This window comes from Trachurus japonicus, chromosome 15 (genome assembly GCF_045865225.1).
Source record: "Trachurus japonicus isolate A0001 chromosome 15, Traja_1.0".
Classification (NCBI taxonomy): domain Eukaryota; kingdom Metazoa; phylum Chordata; class Actinopteri; order Carangiformes; family Carangidae; genus Trachurus; species Trachurus japonicus.
Genome location: NC_140921.1, coordinates 13,757,595 through 13,774,647, shown reverse-complemented (window position 1 = coordinate 13,774,647; position 17,053 = coordinate 13,757,595). Strand labels below are relative to the sequence as shown.

The following is a 17,053-nucleotide window of genomic DNA, read 5'->3' as shown; positions in this document are numbered from 1 at the left end:
GGAGGACATAAAGCCTTCAATATGTCTGTCCCGTATGCAGACTGTATAAATAGTCCCTGTCGGCTAGATTTTCAGTTCATTACGCAGTGTAACATGCACGGGAGCGAGGGTTTTTAATTTCAACTCTATGGGCTGGTGGATTCACTCTGGATCAAGCACTAGCTACTCAGCATAGCTGACTAAATGCAACAATTTCCCCCTAACTTCAGCAAGACTGAAATCAATTATATAAAGATTCATATGAAAAAGTTTACTGAGACTTAAGGAGGTTTAAATATGAGGGGAATAGTTTGACCTTTTAGGAAATAAACTTATTTCCCTTTTGGCCGAGAGTAAGACTTGTGTCTGCACAGTCACTATGCAGCAACAGATGTCTAGTTAGCTTAGCACAAAGACTAGAAACAGAGAAAAAGTGCTTAGCTGTGTCACTTCCTGCCAAGAAATAGCTGAACACACACTCGATAAAAAAAACAACTTGTTTTTCAGATTTTTATTTTTTTATTTTTTGGAAGGAGTGAATTAGATAGTTTTGAAAATGCAAGTAAGCATCATTTCTAAGCTTTAACCAGGCCAGCTGTTTGCTTTAAATCTTTGTAAAATATTAGGCTAATCAACTTTTTATAGAGTGCTGTTGATATTTGTCTCTAAACCTTAGCAAGAAAGTGAATAAGAATATTTGCCAAAATGTCAAACTTTTCATCTATGAAATATGGGTTTATTCTTAATGAGCAACATTAGCGTAGATATTTGCTACTTTAAGTGTTTGAGTTTAGCTGCTAACTAGGATGAAATTAGTACACAAGAGTAAGTGTGAACTGATAAGGATAGAAATGGGTTCTCTTGTTTTCTGAATATGAACCGGCAGCTAAAATAAAAGGCTTGTTATTGCACTTTTGCTGCAGTCTGACCAGTGCAATAACGGAGAAAATAAACAGCAGTGACAGATGTGCATTTATGTAGCCTACAGTCTGTGTTGTGTACCTACTTTTCCTTTCCTTTGATGGAAGAAGACCTGAACCCCAAATCCAGTGATCCAGTGAAATTGAATCCAACCAACACCCTAAAAATCCAATGAAATCCCTCAGGGATCACTCATCCACATGTGATAGTATCTAAAACCCTCCAGCTAAAATCTATAGCCTACGTATGAGCTTTCTTTAAGGTTGCAATAAAGATAGGCTATGTTGTAGAAAATCATGTGCAATAAAAAAAAAGAGGCCGTATTGTGGACACTCTTTTTCATTGTTTTAAATTTCTTATCTTTAAAAAAGGCAAATACAGTTTTTTCATCTGGAAATATAATGAAAAATAAAGGTCACAAATTAAATTTTGCTGCACAAATGTTTGTAGCAGTTTTAGAAACACCTCTATTAGTTTTACGTGGAACAGTTTTTAATTTGTTTAAAGCAAGGAACCACATAATCCATTAAGTGCCCATCCTCCATTTAAACATGTCCATAATGAGGCAGTCTGTGCACCTGATTGAACAAGAGATAAGGGCACAAAGACGGTGTAACCTCCAACATGCAGTCTGAAGCCTTCTCCTAATACAGATGTTATCAGTGCAGCCACAAAATGGTTAATGTATTTAACTTTTACATCACCTCCCCTTAACATACACACTCTCTTTCCCTCTCTTTCTCCCTCCCTCTCTCTCTCTCTCTCTCTCTCTCTCTCTCTCTCACCGTCAGCCCCCTTACACTCACCCACTTGCTCCCTCACTCTCAGATTGCACATACAGATACACAAATACACACACACACACACACAATCACACATGAGCCCATTTGAATTGCAAGTGAGCTCTGTTCAGTCACTACCAGAGGAGGAGGTAAACAGAGGGAGCAAGGGGGTTGGAAAAAGAGTGACAGAGAAGAGAAGAGAAGAGAAGAGAAGAGAAGAGAAGAGAAGAGAAGAGAAGAGAAGAGAAGAGAAGAGAAGAGAAGAGAAGAGAAGAGAAGAGAAGAGAAGAGACAGGCTTCTCTGACCGGATGACATTCACACAGTGTTTAGCAGGACAAGCCTCCAGATGTGAGGGACTGAGACACTGAGGGAAAGAGTGAATAGAGAGAGGGAGGGAGAGAGAGAGAGAGAGAGAGAGTCTGGGAAGCTTTGCACCACACCAGGACACACAGCAGCTGGGACAGCCCTGAAGGGACACCTGAGCCCTGAAGAGACACCTCCTGAAGTCGGGAGCAAGCGGCGCCCCGTGGGAGACGGAGTCAGTGGAACACCCGACAACAACCTGCTGTCGCTCCTCCTCTCTTCGCAACCGGCTCTCATCCCCCTCTCCTCCTCCTCCTCCTCCTCCTCCTCCTCCTCCATCCACACTCCCTCTCTTATTTGATCCCATCCCTCACTCCCTGCACCGGAGAGGGAGAGCGTGCACTGAGAGAAGGTAAGGGGGGATGCATGCATGCTTGTTGTTTGCCTTGCAAAGCATGTGCGTGCATGTGTGTGTATGTGTGTATACGTGCATGTGTGTGTGTGTCAGCATCTTAAATTTCAACAGGATGTATAAGTCAGCAACTTGTTTCTTTGAATCAGTTCTTTTAGAGTGAGAGCGTGTGTCAGTGTCAGGGTTTTCTAAAAAAGCCGGGAACATATGCACAGCACTTTTCATTTGTTGCAGGATGGTTTTCATCTTTACAGTGTCACATTTTTTGCATGTTTGACGGCTATATTAATCTGTTATTTTTGTATTTTATTGCTCATCGTGCCTTTATTTCTTTCAAGAATTACCTTGTCATTTGAAAAGTAAATTACAAGAGAGAAGACACAAAGAACGTATCAAGAGAGGACATGATACTGTATGAAAGTGCGTGAGACAGAGAGAGAGGAGAAATGAGAGATGCAGGCACAAAGGGACACGGAAAGTAAGGAAGACAGGAGGAGGGTTGATGTATGTGAATACACATGCAGTGTGGTGGAAAATCAGCCGTTAAATCCTATCAAGTTCCCTGGTCATTGCATGTTAGCCTGCCATCATCTCATCAACCCCCACCATGAACCGCAGGCCGGTTCTTTGCCCACAGTAGTTTGGGGGGACAACAGATCCTGCAGGGACCACCCCATGCCATTTAATCTGTCCCTGCCCACAGATAACAGAAGGCAGATGGTCCTGCCAGAGCACAGGGAGATAGAAGATAGCTAATACAATGTGCGGACAGATAACACACAGCACTCAACCTGTCCCTCTGAAACTGAGCCTGCATCAACTTCTAAATAAAGGCGGCCAAATGAAGTGAAAAAGCAGACAGAGAAGAAAAGAAGGGCAGAGAGGGAAAGAGGAGAAAGAGAGCGGGGTTGAAGTATCCTTAATTAATACCCAAACAGTTTCCAAAATAAACGCAGTCAGTCGACTGTCTGGGATAAACATAACAGACGTAGGAAACTCATCTAAAAGAAGAAAAGAGCTGAGAAGAGAGTGTGCAGGACCATCAAAGTCAGGCGCTCCTGTGTTTAAAGGGGAGTGTGTATTTATTTATTGAGGGCGGTAGTTAAGTTCACTAAGCTCCCTCTCTCTGTAAGACCCAGTCTTTTTTTGCCTTATGAAAATTCAATTGGCCGTAATTTGCTGAAGAGCCGTATGCATATTTTATCAGCGGGTGCATTTTGAAGAAACAAGCCCGGCAAGCCTTTTTTGTTTCTTCATCTTTATCAAGTTTGAAATAGGGGGAAGGGGGTGGGGGGCTGGCGGGGGGTGAAAGGGTCTGTGAGGTTGTGCGGCTGCCTGGTAATATGTGGCACATTAGAGCCCATTCGACACGGTGGCTAAAGTAAACACCAATCAGCTTCATGTGTCTGGCTGAAACACAGAAACAAATTCATTGCAACCTTTTTGCATGGCAATGGGTTTTTTTTTTTTCTTCCTCTGAGTCCAGCTCTCTTCTCTTCTCTTCTTTCTCCTCATTTTCACTCCGTCTCCTTCCCTCTAATTACTCTAGGATCCAACATCCTCCTCTTCTTGCTCTCCATTTCCACAGCCCTTCCTTCCTTAGCCTCCCCCTCTCCCCTCCCTCCCATTTCAATCTGCCTCTCTCCCACTGCATGTCTCTCAGTTAAAGCTTTATGGGTCGTTCACTCCCCTCTTTCTGTGCAAGGATAATGAGCAGGCGCCTCTGTGTGACTTTGTAGCTGTGCAACGGTTTGTGAGTTTGGATCTCAGAGCGTCCCGGGGCCCAAAAGACTCAGATGTACCTTCTGTAGACGCCTCCATGGTTCCACAGTGATTGTCATCTGATCTATAGGGCACAGCACTGACATAATACACCTTGTTAGAGGCAAGCGGGGAGTGTGTTTGTGAAGACTGTGACTTTGAACAAATGTGTTTTCTCTGGGGAGAAAGACGAACGCTGAGACCTGTAGTTATTCTGTCTACTATCATTAAATCACAACCACACACACAATCGTGCATCCAAAACACGAGTTCATGCATGAAAAAAAAGAAAAGAAAAGAAAAGAAAAAAAGTAAGAAAACGCTAATAGAGTGTGAATGAAATAAAATAAAGGACAGGATGAAAGAGAGAAACAGAAACATCTGATACAAGTCCCTCTTGTTAGGCTTTGCATTTATGTATGCTGATTGGATTTGACTGCATCAGAGCACCTCCAGGTGTTGTTTGTGTACCTCTCCCCACATCAGTAAGGCGTCCCTTTCTCCTGATAAAGTAGCGTTAATACCCATGATGAAAGATATTTGGAGAACAGACCCATTTGAACTCCCCAACTAAAAATAGAAATGTAGATGTAAAGGCATAGACTTCAGAGTGATATTAGCAACCCACTTCACACTTTGAAAAGTGGTGTGATGGGTGATTTTTTACAGTGAGTGTCAAGCTGTGCTACACACACACACACACACACACACACACACATACACACACATACCAGAGTAATATAGCATGGCAATTTCTTTTCCCCTGCATGAATAATTCTGTCTGAATAGGATAGGATGTTTCTTCATATCAATGAATCATCAGCTGCTACAGCTCTTTAGTGTCTGTGTGAATGGTACTGTAGAAATTTAACTAAGTGTGTTTGAGTGTATTACAGTGTGCATGTGTGTGTGTGTATGTGTATGTGTATGTGTGTATCTGTGTTGATTGATGTTCTTGACCTTTCTACCATGCGTTCACACAGCCTGGGAGACATCCAAGACGTGGAGACTGAGGAAAGTCAAAGAGTGAAAGAGAGACGGAAAGGAAGACGCTGCGATGGCACTGATGTCCCTGTCCTGGTGTCTCAGTGCAGCTCTGGCTCTGCTCTGCAGCTCATCGTGGCCCCAGGTGCACTCAGCGCTGGCACCTGAGAACGAGGTACCACTTCGCCCCACCACATGGTTACCAGAGGGAAAGATCACCTCTACAACGCTCCCCAAAGGACGAACCCGCAGGTAGGATGACACCACATGGCCTAGGGGAGTATGAATCCAGATGCATATGGGCTGTTTCAGGCCTTCAGAGTCGCAACCAACGACTATTTTTGATGCTGATTCATCTGTTGATTATTGATTGACTGTTGACTTTAATGAGTTTCAACTAGGAGGAAGTTATACTTTAGAAAACAACAGACAAAATACTAACCTGAATCACCTTTAACCTCTGATTATGATGTTCTGTGATAAAGCTGAAGAGCTGAAACAGTGGCAGTAGTGTAGAAATATCACAAGAAATGTAGTAAAAGTAACTTCAATGACTTGGTAGCTTTTAAAATAATAAATCAATATTCTTACCTGATCATCATCGGACTAGACCACCAGCATCAGCAACAAGAAGCACAACTGAAACAATAAAAGCACACTCTAACCACAGCTGTTAGCCAGCACTAGCATAGCCATGATATAATACACTGCGATGCTGACAGTTAGCCAGCTAGCAATCACAATATTTGCCAATTATGCAAATTAAGGGAAAGAGTGAGACAGCTAATATTATATTTTCGGTGACCGGGCGGTCACTGAAAGAAAACAGGCATCTAACATCATGTCTCCATTAAGTTACTTACACATTGAGTCAAGCTGGAGCCCTTCAGCCGCTCATATAGGTAGGCCTCTCCTCCGCTGGCTCCACAGTCGAACTGGGAAAGAAATTCAGCCTTGGACTTGTGTGCTGGGACCGAGGTCTCATGAATGACAGTGATGGAGCTGATAAAAACTTTTGAAACTTTTTGGATGTTTTAATGGTCCATCAAAATTTGAGCTGGTTGTCAACATAGTTAGTCAGAGGCCTTTTAAAGCTGAAAAAGTGGTTTCTCCACTAGAGGTAGTTCTGCCAGGTGCCTTCCCATTAGGTCAGCCTGCTGCAATGTGCCATCTCACATGTGGTCATACCTGTTTGTTTGTAAGTGTGTGGAGGTCACAGGCGAGAAGCTGGAGCCAGCAAAAATCCCAATAGAACATTTTTGAATCAGCTCATTTTGCTTTTGCAATGACTCGACATCTGGAGCTAAATTGCGTGAAGTTTTCACAGCTCAACACGACGACACTACACGACTCCTTCGCATAAAAAAGTAAAGATTTTTCCTCATTTGCAGTTCATTGAAGACCCATGAATAAATCTTGAGGCCTGCTCATCAGATGTGCCCTTGTTCCCACTTCAATAACAAGTCACCAGCCACCCCCCTCCGCCCCCCTAACCACCTTTTTGGAGACAGTGGCTGATTCCAGCACCACTGTAGAGAGAGTGAGAGGAAGTGAAGCCCATTTGGCCTGAACCTGACACGACGGTGCCAGTGCTTCCTTTCTGAAACTGGGAGCCGAAAATTGCGAAACGCAATCTCCCTGTGTGCCACAGTCTGTCCACCAGTGCAGTCATGCAGAACCACACAGCAAATAATGGAGAGAAAACACTGATTCTGAAATTAATCACTCTATTAAATAAGCCGCAAAGCGCCCTTGAGAATGACAGTGTCGCACATCTGTTTGGAAACAACCACCATCTGCACAGAATCATGAATAATGGTGTTGGTGTGGAAGGAGAACAAATATTTATTAACAAATAACCACACACTTACTTAATCTTCTCAAAGGGTAATTAAGTGTGAAGAAATGACATTTTACATAAAAGTTAAGGTTAAAAGAGACAGACATGTTCTATTCAAGCATCTTCGTGGTTGCAAACAGCTTAACATTGACTTAAATGTTAAAGAACAGTGATTATTTGAATGTGATCACATCACAGTAAGGGAGATAATAGTTTCTATGCTAAGCACGATCCCAGATAGTTACAGCAAACAGGCAGATATTCATCTGAGGCTGTCAATGCAGCCTTATCATCTGATTCGCAGGTCACCTCTCATGATCCGCTATCAAATGACTGATCAGCATGTAGGCCAACGGAAAGACAGCGTTTGGCAAAGGTTTCAAACAGCTGCAACGTTGAAATTGCCAAGCTTTACGGAAGAAAATTACAACCAGCGCCGCCATATCTGCGAATCATCCAGCAAAATGAAAGAATGTTGCACAGTATGCACTGGAAGATATCTTGTCTTCCCATCCATCACCTTGCAGCTGAATGGAAACAGGATGTTATCTTTTTGACTTTCCCTGTGAGGAATCAAACAGCTTCTTGTGGTTATCTGGTGTTTCCTCCGCAGGCTATACTTCACACTGAGGAAGAAGGCCCCCGCCATGTCGGTGACCGTCAGCCCCTGCGACCTCCCCATCGAATGGAGCCTGGCCGCCCGCACCCTGAAGGACAAACCCCTCAAGAGTCCGCAGTGTGAGTGGAGCACGACACCACAACTTTGCACCTTCAGACACTCATTTCACCCTGAAGATCATCGCTGCATCTAACTAAGCCAAGACAATCAATAAGATATTATCATCATCACTGTAACACAGATAGGGAATTAGAGGAGGACAAACACTCTAATCTGACTTAAGAAGAGAGTTTAGTCTTTGGAGCAGCTTTGTAGCCAGAACTTTTGGTGGTCATGTCATAGTGAAGATTATCAAACTATTGCAAGACAACAGGGGAAAAGTTTACAGGTTTTTTGTTTGACTTTGGATGTTTGGAGTGTGGAGGTCACAATCTGAATCTACTGCAACCATTTCATCACATTAATAGACCAATAAACTAATTACATCATAGCTAAAGTCATTTTATTTTGAAGAAGCAATTGTCTCCAAATGTCATTATCACAATTCTCATGTAGATAAGACCAATAGTATTTTTTCTTTTACATACAAATGGATACAATGTGCTTATCAGCACGTTGTATCCATTTGTTCCAGTTCAAAGCCTGACTATATATTTTTCTTTTCTTTTAAATACCAACCACTATCTCCTGCAAGGACACAGTGAATGTTATCATATTTTGGCTGTCACATTTTTCTATGAGGATTTAGATTTTAACATCTCGTAAAACACACACGCATAAAGATAGGACCGCCAACTCTTGATTCAAACATTGAACAAACAATGAAATAAAACTGCGTAGTTAGTCCGCAGTATTATGTGCTTAGCAAACCAAACTAATCAAATAAACTCAGAGGAACCACAGCGCAGCACAATTACATAATGGTTTCAAAACTAAAGTCAGAGCAGTAAAGTTAAGCTCAACGTGATCACATTTCAGGTACAGATTTCTGGATAAGGAAATGCGTATTGGGGTTTTTCATGAACCCTTTTCCAGGTTAAACAAGCTCCCCTACATGGTGAAATAACATTATGAAGTTATAAAATGACACATGAATCATTCAGACCCTGAGCTCATGGGTCCCCATTGCCAGGCTGAATTATTCACTTTGATTCTGTAACATTTGGTCTCATTTGAGGAGTGATTTCTCATGTGGGGGAGAGATGAACAGAGAGGACGAGTGGTGACAGGCTTTTTTTTTGGTGTTTGTTTGCCAGTTGCGTCATTCAAGTGAGGAGTGTGTACTTCAGAATGAAAACACTTTAGGTATGAATGAAAATACTGGCAGCTGTATTTTGAAGTGGCAATTGACATTTTATTTATTTAACTGCTCATTTATTAGCTGCTCGGTGATTTCATCACAGCCAGGTTTGGTTTGCTCGGCAGCTCTTTGATTGTTTAAGTACTTTATGCAATGTGTAGCGCTTATGTGTCCTTCACCCCCTAAAATATAAAAGTGACAAAACAGTGTGTATTTGTGCACATTTATGGTGCTGCTCTACATTATAGAGTTGTGTTCACACACTACACATCCCCAGAACAGTGTCATGATTTTATAACTGCTGTTATCATTTGGGAGGTAGAGAAACAAGGGGTTCCTGTGTAAAAGCAAACACAATCATTGCTGTGGTGCTGAAACCATTCCCCTTTCAGAGATCACCTTGCACATAATGGTGCACATAATTTTTCTGTTGATGAAGCTTAAATGTGTGTAGTTAGGCTACTAGTGGCTTTTTCCTGCTCACTAAATCCACAATACTTTATTCATTCTGTCGGAGACACAAGAAATATGAATTGCTGGGCACCACAGGAGTCTCTGGAAAGACCATCCATACACATGGAATAGTTTGACATTTTGCTTTTTTGCAAAAATTAGGTGACAAGACGGATGCCTCTGTCATGTCCATATATCTGTGAGCTTACCTCAGCTTTTAGACTAAAAGCTATGGAAAATAACTCACATGGCTTAGACCAAAGTTAGAAAATATACAACCACTTGACTGTTTCCAGTAGCAACTCACTGTGGCCTCAAATCTTCCTTGAAATAGCCTAGCCAATGATTCTGCTGTTATTAATCGCAGCAAAACATAACTGGGAAAACAGTATAGTAGTGTATCATATGAACCTATTTCTTAAAAATCACAGTTGCTCCAACAAGAAATATTTAATACTCTAAAACCAACTGTCTTCTCGAGAAATTTTGTTCATAAATTATTCAGCTGTTTCCCCAGTCTCATTGTATGTATATGTCATTTCTAGAAAGTGAACTGTAGTCTGACAGTCCAGCACGTTTATGATGAGCTAAATTAATTGTGTGTGGTTTTTGATCTTCTCATCCTATTTTCCAAAATGTCAAATTATTCCTTTAAGATGAGGAATCAAGAGCCTGGTGTTTTTTTTTTGTTGTTGTTGTTATTCTATGAAAAGCCCATCCAGACGTATCTTAAAATATATTAATACGTTTTCTGCCTGAAATAAATATTTGTCTCTGATGTCTCCACAAAACAAAACTTCACTTAACTTGGTATAATTCTTAAAATCAACATCTAATCATTCTTCATAATTATGTATCCTGAATCTTTGAGGTTGTGCATTGGGTCTATTATTTACGTCTCAGAGACCAGATCCTCTGGTAAATGAACATGAAAACAGTGCCCAGCTCTGAACATGCATTTTTCTGCACAGTTGGACTTTTTGGTTTACAGATATGTTCTTATCCTTTCTCTCTCTCCTCACAGGGAGCACCAAAAAGAGCATGCCTGAGGTGTGGTGGCGAGGTCCCGGGACTGAGGAGAAAATTCACAGTTTCACCGGTGATTCAGTCGACACCTACAGGGGTCCCTCCCATCCACACGCCGCCATCTACATCCTGAGGCTGCGCTCCAAACAGCAGAACACCAGAGCGACAGTGTATCTCCACGAAGGCCTGGGGCCCTCGGGCAACTACCCTCTGCTCCCGGCTGACCCTCGTGTTCACACGTTAGGTGTCGGCATGACCAGCGTCACCCTCAGCTGGCCGCCCAGCGCCTCCATCACCGGCCTCCCGCAGACACAGAAAAGTTACGACTACTGCGTCCTCGTCAACTCTCAGAAAAACTACCCGAGCCTTTGCGCAGCCCGGGAGAGCATGAGGAAAGAGGAAGACCAGAGACAAGAAAAGAAGGAGAGGAAGAGGGGAGTGACCGTGTGGCCGATTTTGAAGGAGTGGTGGTGGCAGCAGTGGGACACTTATCCTGAAGCCCAGAGTCCAACCTCCTCCCTGGCTGACGAGCATACTGATCTCCAATGTGCGTGTCAGGGGACAGAGAGCGTTTGCACCGTGTCTGAGCTGCTGCCCGACACCCAGTATTACTTTGACGTCTTTGTGATGGACAGGCTGAACGGGACCAGCATGGCCTACAAGGGGACGTTCGCTCGGACGCACGAGGAGGCCCGGCCTGCCATCACCACGTTAAGAGAAGGAGAGCTGAGGTGGGTGACCTTCCACAACAGAGGCTCTAACTCGGAGCAGTTCTTCACTTTCCGTCCGCGGGGCTGGCAACAGAGCGGCCTCCTCACCTTGCAGAGCTGCGATGAAAAGGTCAAGGTCAAGGTCACGGTGTCCAGCAAAGGTCAGGTGTTAACATCTCAGCCCGTGGGGGGAGATTTAGTGCACATTTGGCTCCAGGGAAGTCCGTCCTATCTCATCCACCTAGAGAGAGAAGGAACTACCAGCAGCCAGATCCCTGCTGCTACAGACCTCGCTCTGCCAGGCGGTCTGACGGCCTCGGTCAAAATGCAGACCTCCTCGGCTTACCACCGCAGGGGGGTCCCATCTCTGCCCTCCACCTTGCAGATTAAGTCTTTCAACCGGTTGCGTGGTTGCAACAGCGTCACACTGGCCTGGATGGGCACAGAGGAGAGAAGTCTGTACTGTGTGTACCGCAGAAAGCTGGGGAACCGTGAAGCGGAGGAGGCCGGGGGAGTCTCGGCTCTGACTGCGCCCTGTCTGGGACCAGAGTCCCGCTCTGACACCGAGAGGGTTCTCTGCAAGTATTTCCAGGAGCTGAATCCTCGGCGGGCCGTCACTACAGCTGTGATTGGGGGCCTGGAGCCAGGGATGGCCTATGTGTTTGATGTCTATCTAATGAGACGCTGGGGGATCCCTATCAAGTACGCCAGCAAGATGGTGAAGACCAGAAAGGAATGCTGAGCTGCCGCCCCCTGCAGGAGGTTTGTAGACTGTCGCCGTTTAGGGGGAAATGCCATGGGACATGCTGTAAAGACTGACCATGAGAACGAAGCCATTTGACTGTTGTGGAGAGACTGTTATCATAACAAAGAAATCTTCCCTGGAGGAGCAATGGTTACATTTAAACTCCACTTGCACTGTCCATGCAAGTGGATGGAAAGCATATGAGAAGGATCTGCACACCAGCAAAAGTTCATAACATTTACAATACAACTCTCGTGCTTTTGTCATTTTGTTTTTCATTGTTGATCATGATAATGATGTGCCAGTTGTCCAAGTGCTTATTTTGTGTCTGAGTACAAAGGACAGATGAGGTTTGTGATGACAGAAAGTCAACACAAAAACAACAACAGAAACTGTGCCAAATATGCAACAGAAACAGATGGGGCAATAATTGGATAACATCTGAGACAGGGGGGTTTTCAGTGTATATCTCCAGTGCTGCATATTGTACAGGCTTATAAACACAGATGGGTGCAATTTACAGATGCTTAGTTCAAAGTCAATGTGTATCGTTGTGTTCTGCTTTCGCATGAAGCAGTGAAAAATACTTAGTGACTTGCCTCATTGTCTTTGATGTATTCTTGTGCTGCTTCGAACGCACCAATAAATACTAGGGTATCTGTACGTTCTTGACTCAATGATGCTGGACTGTCAGATTAGATTTTCTCGCTTGAAAAATAGTTCTCAGTTAGCTTCCACTTTTAGCTGTCATAGATCAGCTCAGCACCACACACATTTGTATAATTTCTAGGACCTAAGTGAGGTTGAGTTAGTAAGATTTAGATTGAAATGTTACTGGTAAAAACATGTTCAGGGATTTGAAGTAACCCTACTGCATCAGTTTATTTTCTGTCCTTTAGCTGCCAAGTAATTACTTATCTACCACCTATCATGTAAATAAGGCCACATAAGATGGGTCAAAATGAGTCAGTGAAAAGTCAAAGGTAATGCAGTTGATAATCTATGGTGTTAAAGTATAATTCCAGTAACGGTTTGGGATTAATTTCATAATAAATGTGGGTTGTATAAATGTAATTAATTAATAATTATAATATCCAGACTCTTGATAAATACTTCTTATTCAAATATTTCTTATTCAGAAAACTAGTAAGATGAATGAGAAGAGTTGCAAATTTCATTTCAAGTTCTCTGTTGAACAAAAAGGTTTTCACAGGAGGAAGAAGCGAGCACTCACCCAAAAAAATATAAAAGGATAAAGGTGCACGGCTACGGCAGCAGACTGAGAAGGGGAGAAAAAGCCAGCACACTCTCAATATCCCTTTGACGATTCTTTATTGCAGGACAGGCAAGCACAGACGTTTCGACCGAAGTCTTTTTCAACTCCTGACTTTGGTCGAAACGTCTGTGCTTGCCTGTCGGGATATTGAGAGTGTGCTGGGTTTTTCTCCCCTTCTCAGTACAGAAAGGTTTTTTGAAAGTTATTTTCCTCCAAACATCCTTAGTAGTAAAGAATAAAGAAAAAAAGAATGAACAAAGATGACAAAAATAAAAATTACAATCAAGTCTTGTGAATATAAAAAACACAACAATTAAAACACATAGAAAAAAAGAAAAGAAAAAAAGAGTATTAAAACGTGCCGTAAATACAGAAAATTAATAAATAAGATAATATAAGATGAAAGCATATTGGTTTCAAAATGGTTTATAATGTTGTCATAATATTAATAAATTGTTATAGTTTTTTTTTTTTAAGAAAAAAATCCGTCGTAGTCAGTCTTCATAATATAGTCTGACGTAGTCAATACTGGGAACCAATGAGAGGTCGTCTTTGTTGGTTACGTAAGCACGTCGCCGTACGTACGGATGTGCGGCAACAAGCTAGCGCGCCAAATCAACACAGCGAGAAAACAAACAACAGCCGAGTTTACAGACGTTCTACAGACGTTAAACTCGGCCGTTACTAACTCCTCCGGTCGCCTCGGAGATTAAACCTGTTACCGGGGAAACCTCGCAGCGGCAGCAGCAGGATGGGTTTGCTCGAGCGGTGTCAGGAGCTCTTCAAGACCCCGAACCTGTACGAGGTGCTGGGCATCAAGAAGGACGCGGCCGAGGCAGAGGTCCGGAGGAGCTACTATAAAGTCTCGCTCCAAGTCCACCCGGACAGAGCCCCCGACGACCCGCTGGCCACGGAGAAGTTTCAGGTGAGCTGCCAGACATCCACTACCCCACTACCCACCAGTGTGTGGGGGCCACGGTGTCAATGAACGTATAGGTCCTCCATGACCAGTGAAAGTCCTGCACCACGATCCTGCTTAAGTAAATGTGATCAAGTCCTAGTGGCAGCCGCGTGCTTATGGTATCAATTAATTATTCTACTTCTACAGTATTTTACTGTTTACTTGGAAGTAGTTTTACATTAGTGGCCTAATACTGTATACAAATATCTGGTCCCTCCGGAGGGTCACAAGACAAGTGATCAATGAGACTTGGATAGAAGGAAACACAATGAAAACAATAAGCCTGAGCATATTCTCATGGCCATAGTATCTCAAAGGAGGTTAAATCGAAAGTAACTGGACTTGTTTGTCTGGGAAGACGTCTCACCTCTCATCCAAGAGGCTTCATCAGTTCATGTACGCATCTGACCAGGCTGGGACTGGTCCTGGACTGGGATGGACCAGTCCCAGCCTGGTCAGCCTGGTCAGATGCGTACATGAACTGATGAAGCCTCTTGGATGAGAGGTGAAACGTCTTCCCAGACAAATAACTACGTCCAATTGCTTTCGATTTAACCTCCTTTGAGAATGAAAACAATGGTCAGAGTGGTCAGTTATATCAGTTTTGGCCTGACAAAATCTATAAAGTTTGAAGGATAAATCAATCATACTTGAGAATATTATACAAATCAGCCATGGCCCATGCTTTGGGGGTATTTATTCACAGTTGATGGTTTAAAATAAAATGATTAACAATCATAACTGACTGTGAAACTGTGGATAATAACCAGATGGAAATGCTGCTGTCTTTTTGGTGTGTCCAATTAATTATAGATAGATAAGACTTTATAGCACTGGGGCAACAATTACCAGGTAAACACAACTGCTGATGGATTAATTACAATACTTCCTGTAAAATGCTAACATTATCAAAGACATGCGTTTACTTTATCTCTTTGAGATGAGTTTAAAAGATATCACAGCATTTGACTATGAACTAATCCCTAATGTACCATAGCAAATCTTGTCACCTAAATAAACGCATAATAACTTGTGCCCTCGGTCCGTCTCCAGTTTAGCATCTCTCCACATCAGTGATGGCTGCAGATGTGTGTCAAATTGATTCTCACCTGTCTCTCTCTTGTTCCCTCCAGGTGTTGGGGAAGCTGTACGCGGTGCTGAGCGATAAGGAGCAGAGGGCTGTTTACGATGAGCAGGGAGTGGTGGACGAAGAGTCTGACGTCCTGAGCCAGGACCGCTGCTGGGAAGACCACTGGAGGCTGCTCTTCCCTAAGGTACTGGAGCACAATGGGGTGGAGGGGGTTTCTTTTCTTTCTTTACTAATTTGACTCATTTATGAGCCACACACTTTTTTCTTTTTGTGTTGCTCTGAATTTTACAATGTTATAGGGCACTGTGAATAGGGTTTACTGTTATTGAGGGATTACGGTTATAAATGGGGTAATGGTGGATTCATGCATCCTCTCCTAGTTTATTTGTCATGGTCTTATGAAACTACACATTAATATAATTTTAAAGCCTCTGCAGCAAATGTCACACACCTTTAAATGAGTCTTGACGACCTGCTCTGCCTCTGCATCCATGTCCCAGGTCACAGTGCAGGACATCCTCGAATTTGAGAAGAAGTACAAGGGCTCCGACGAAGAGCGGCAGGACTTGATCCAGCTGTACGTGCAGCACGAGGGAGACATGGACGCCATCATGGAGTCGGCTCTGTGCTGCTCTCAGGAGGACGAGCCCACGCTCCGCGGCATCATCGAGGCCGCCATCCAGAGCGAAGAGGTCCCGTCGTACCCAGCGTTCACTCAGGAGACACAGAAGAAGAAGAGGGCTCGGAGGAAGAGGGTGAGAAGCCACAGAATTTATTTTTCTAGATTGTCTCTCGAGATGCCGCTATAATAGGATAACTCTATTGATTCAAATGTAAATTTAGCACGAGATATGAGTCAAACATATGCTCACACACACACAGTATCTACTCACAAAGCACTGGGCCCTGATGTCTTCAACAGCTTTGTCGAGTAATGTGATTACATTTGACCTTCCTTCCAGGCTGACAGAGAGAGACAAGAAGCAGAGGAAATGCAGAAGGAGATGGGGCTCGACGACAAGGACGACAGTCTTGTGATGATGCTCCAGGTAACAAACACATGATGCACATGTATGTAATTGGCAAAAGGTTGTTTTGTTTTCTTTTGTTTTGTTTTCTCTCCCTCAATGACTGTTTCTTGTCTCTTTATCAGCAAAGGCAGCAGTCAAGAGAGAAGAATTTCAACAGTTTCCTGTCTGACCTGGAAGCAAAATACTCCAAACCAACTGGGAAATCTAAGAGGGGAAAGAAAAAGTGAAAGAGCGTACAGGCTCTGGTTGTAGCAGATAAAATGTTATGTAAATCGTGGCAGGTTTCATCGTAGCAAAAAAAAACAGCTCAAGATTAAAGGACATTCAAGTCCATGTACGAGGAGTGTTCTGTTCCCTTTCGTGTTCCTCCTCATAAAACTGTCCTTTGTTTGGCCTCGGTAGCTTTTTATGCCACATCTATTAAAATGTAAATGCATCTTTTATGTCTTTGTCATTTATGTGTTTTGTTTTCAATGTTCGTAAACACAAATAAATTTGTATTTATATACACAAGTCGTACACAGCTTTTTATTATCTTGTATAAAATGGAATCAAAGGAAATGCATCGAAGAAAAACTTTTTGATTTTCAAGCTTTGTCACCTTTGTAGCATGGCTGTCGGATATATAACTTAAATAATAATGACTGAGGGGAAAACTACCCTTTGTGCAGTAACCCTGATGTTACCTGTCAAAGCATCCCCACTTGGCTTTACTCAGGTAATAAAGATACATTTACATCAAACAGTGCTCTGTACAGACGCGAGAAATGAATTCCCTTAGTTATTTACAAAGTGTTTTTCTGTAACTGCCTCTCGCGTTCACACATGAGGTGTAGTAGCAAAGGCGAGATGTTCTGCC

At 43.0% G+C, this 17,053-nt stretch overlaps 2 protein-coding genes across 2 annotated transcripts; both read left to right on the top strand.

Moving 5' to 3' along the window:
- The first annotated feature begins 1,541 nt into the window (after positions 1 to 1,541).
- On the top strand, positions 1,542 to 12,499 carry ndnfl (neuron-derived neurotrophic factor, like). Its single transcript, XM_085799791.1, has 4 exons — positions 1,542 to 2,398; positions 5,143 to 5,395; positions 7,597 to 7,721; positions 10,380 to 12,499. The coding sequence occupies exons 2-4, from the start codon at positions 5,217 to 5,219 to the stop codon at positions 11,831 to 11,833; spliced, it is 1,758 nt and encodes a 585-aa protein (XP_085655917.1). The 5' UTR covers positions 1,542 to 2,398; positions 5,143 to 5,216; the 3' UTR covers positions 11,834 to 12,499.
- A 1,190-nt stretch (positions 12,500 to 13,689) lies between these two features.
- Positions 13,690 to 16,499, top strand: dnajc9 (DnaJ (Hsp40) homolog, subfamily C, member 9). The gene is made up of 5 exons (XM_085799790.1): positions 13,690 to 14,037; positions 15,207 to 15,347; positions 15,664 to 15,918; positions 16,126 to 16,212; positions 16,317 to 16,499. Exons 1-5 carry the CDS (start codon positions 13,864 to 13,866, stop codon positions 16,419 to 16,421), a joined length of 762 nt encoding a protein of 253 aa, XP_085655916.1. The 5' UTR covers positions 13,690 to 13,863; the 3' UTR covers positions 16,422 to 16,499.
- The last annotated feature ends 554 nt before the right edge of the window (positions 16,500 to 17,053 follow it).

Coding starts and splice junctions, on each gene's coding strand:
- dnajc9 (XM_085799790.1), top strand. CDS start 13,864: ATGGGTTTGCTCGAGCGGTGTCAGGAGCTCTTCAAGACCCCGAACCTG. Junction 14,038..15,206: donor TGGCCACGGAGAAGTTTCAG/GTGAGCTGCCAG, acceptor TGTTCCCTCCAG/GTGTTGGGGAAGCTGTACGC. Junction 15,348..15,663: donor GGAGGCTGCTCTTCCCTAAG/GTACTGGAGCAC, acceptor TCCATGTCCCAG/GTCACAGTGCAGGACATCCT.
- ndnfl (XM_085799791.1), top strand. CDS start 5,217: ATGGCACTGATGTCCCTGTCCTGGTGTCTCAGTGCAGCTCTGGCTCTG. Junction 5,396..7,596: donor CCCAAAGGACGAACCCGCAG/GTAGGATGACAC, acceptor TTTCCTCCGCAG/GCTATACTTCACACTGAGGA. Junction 7,722..10,379: donor ACCCCTCAAGAGTCCGCAGT/GTGAGTGGAGCA, acceptor CTCTCCTCACAG/GGAGCACCAAAAAGAGCATG.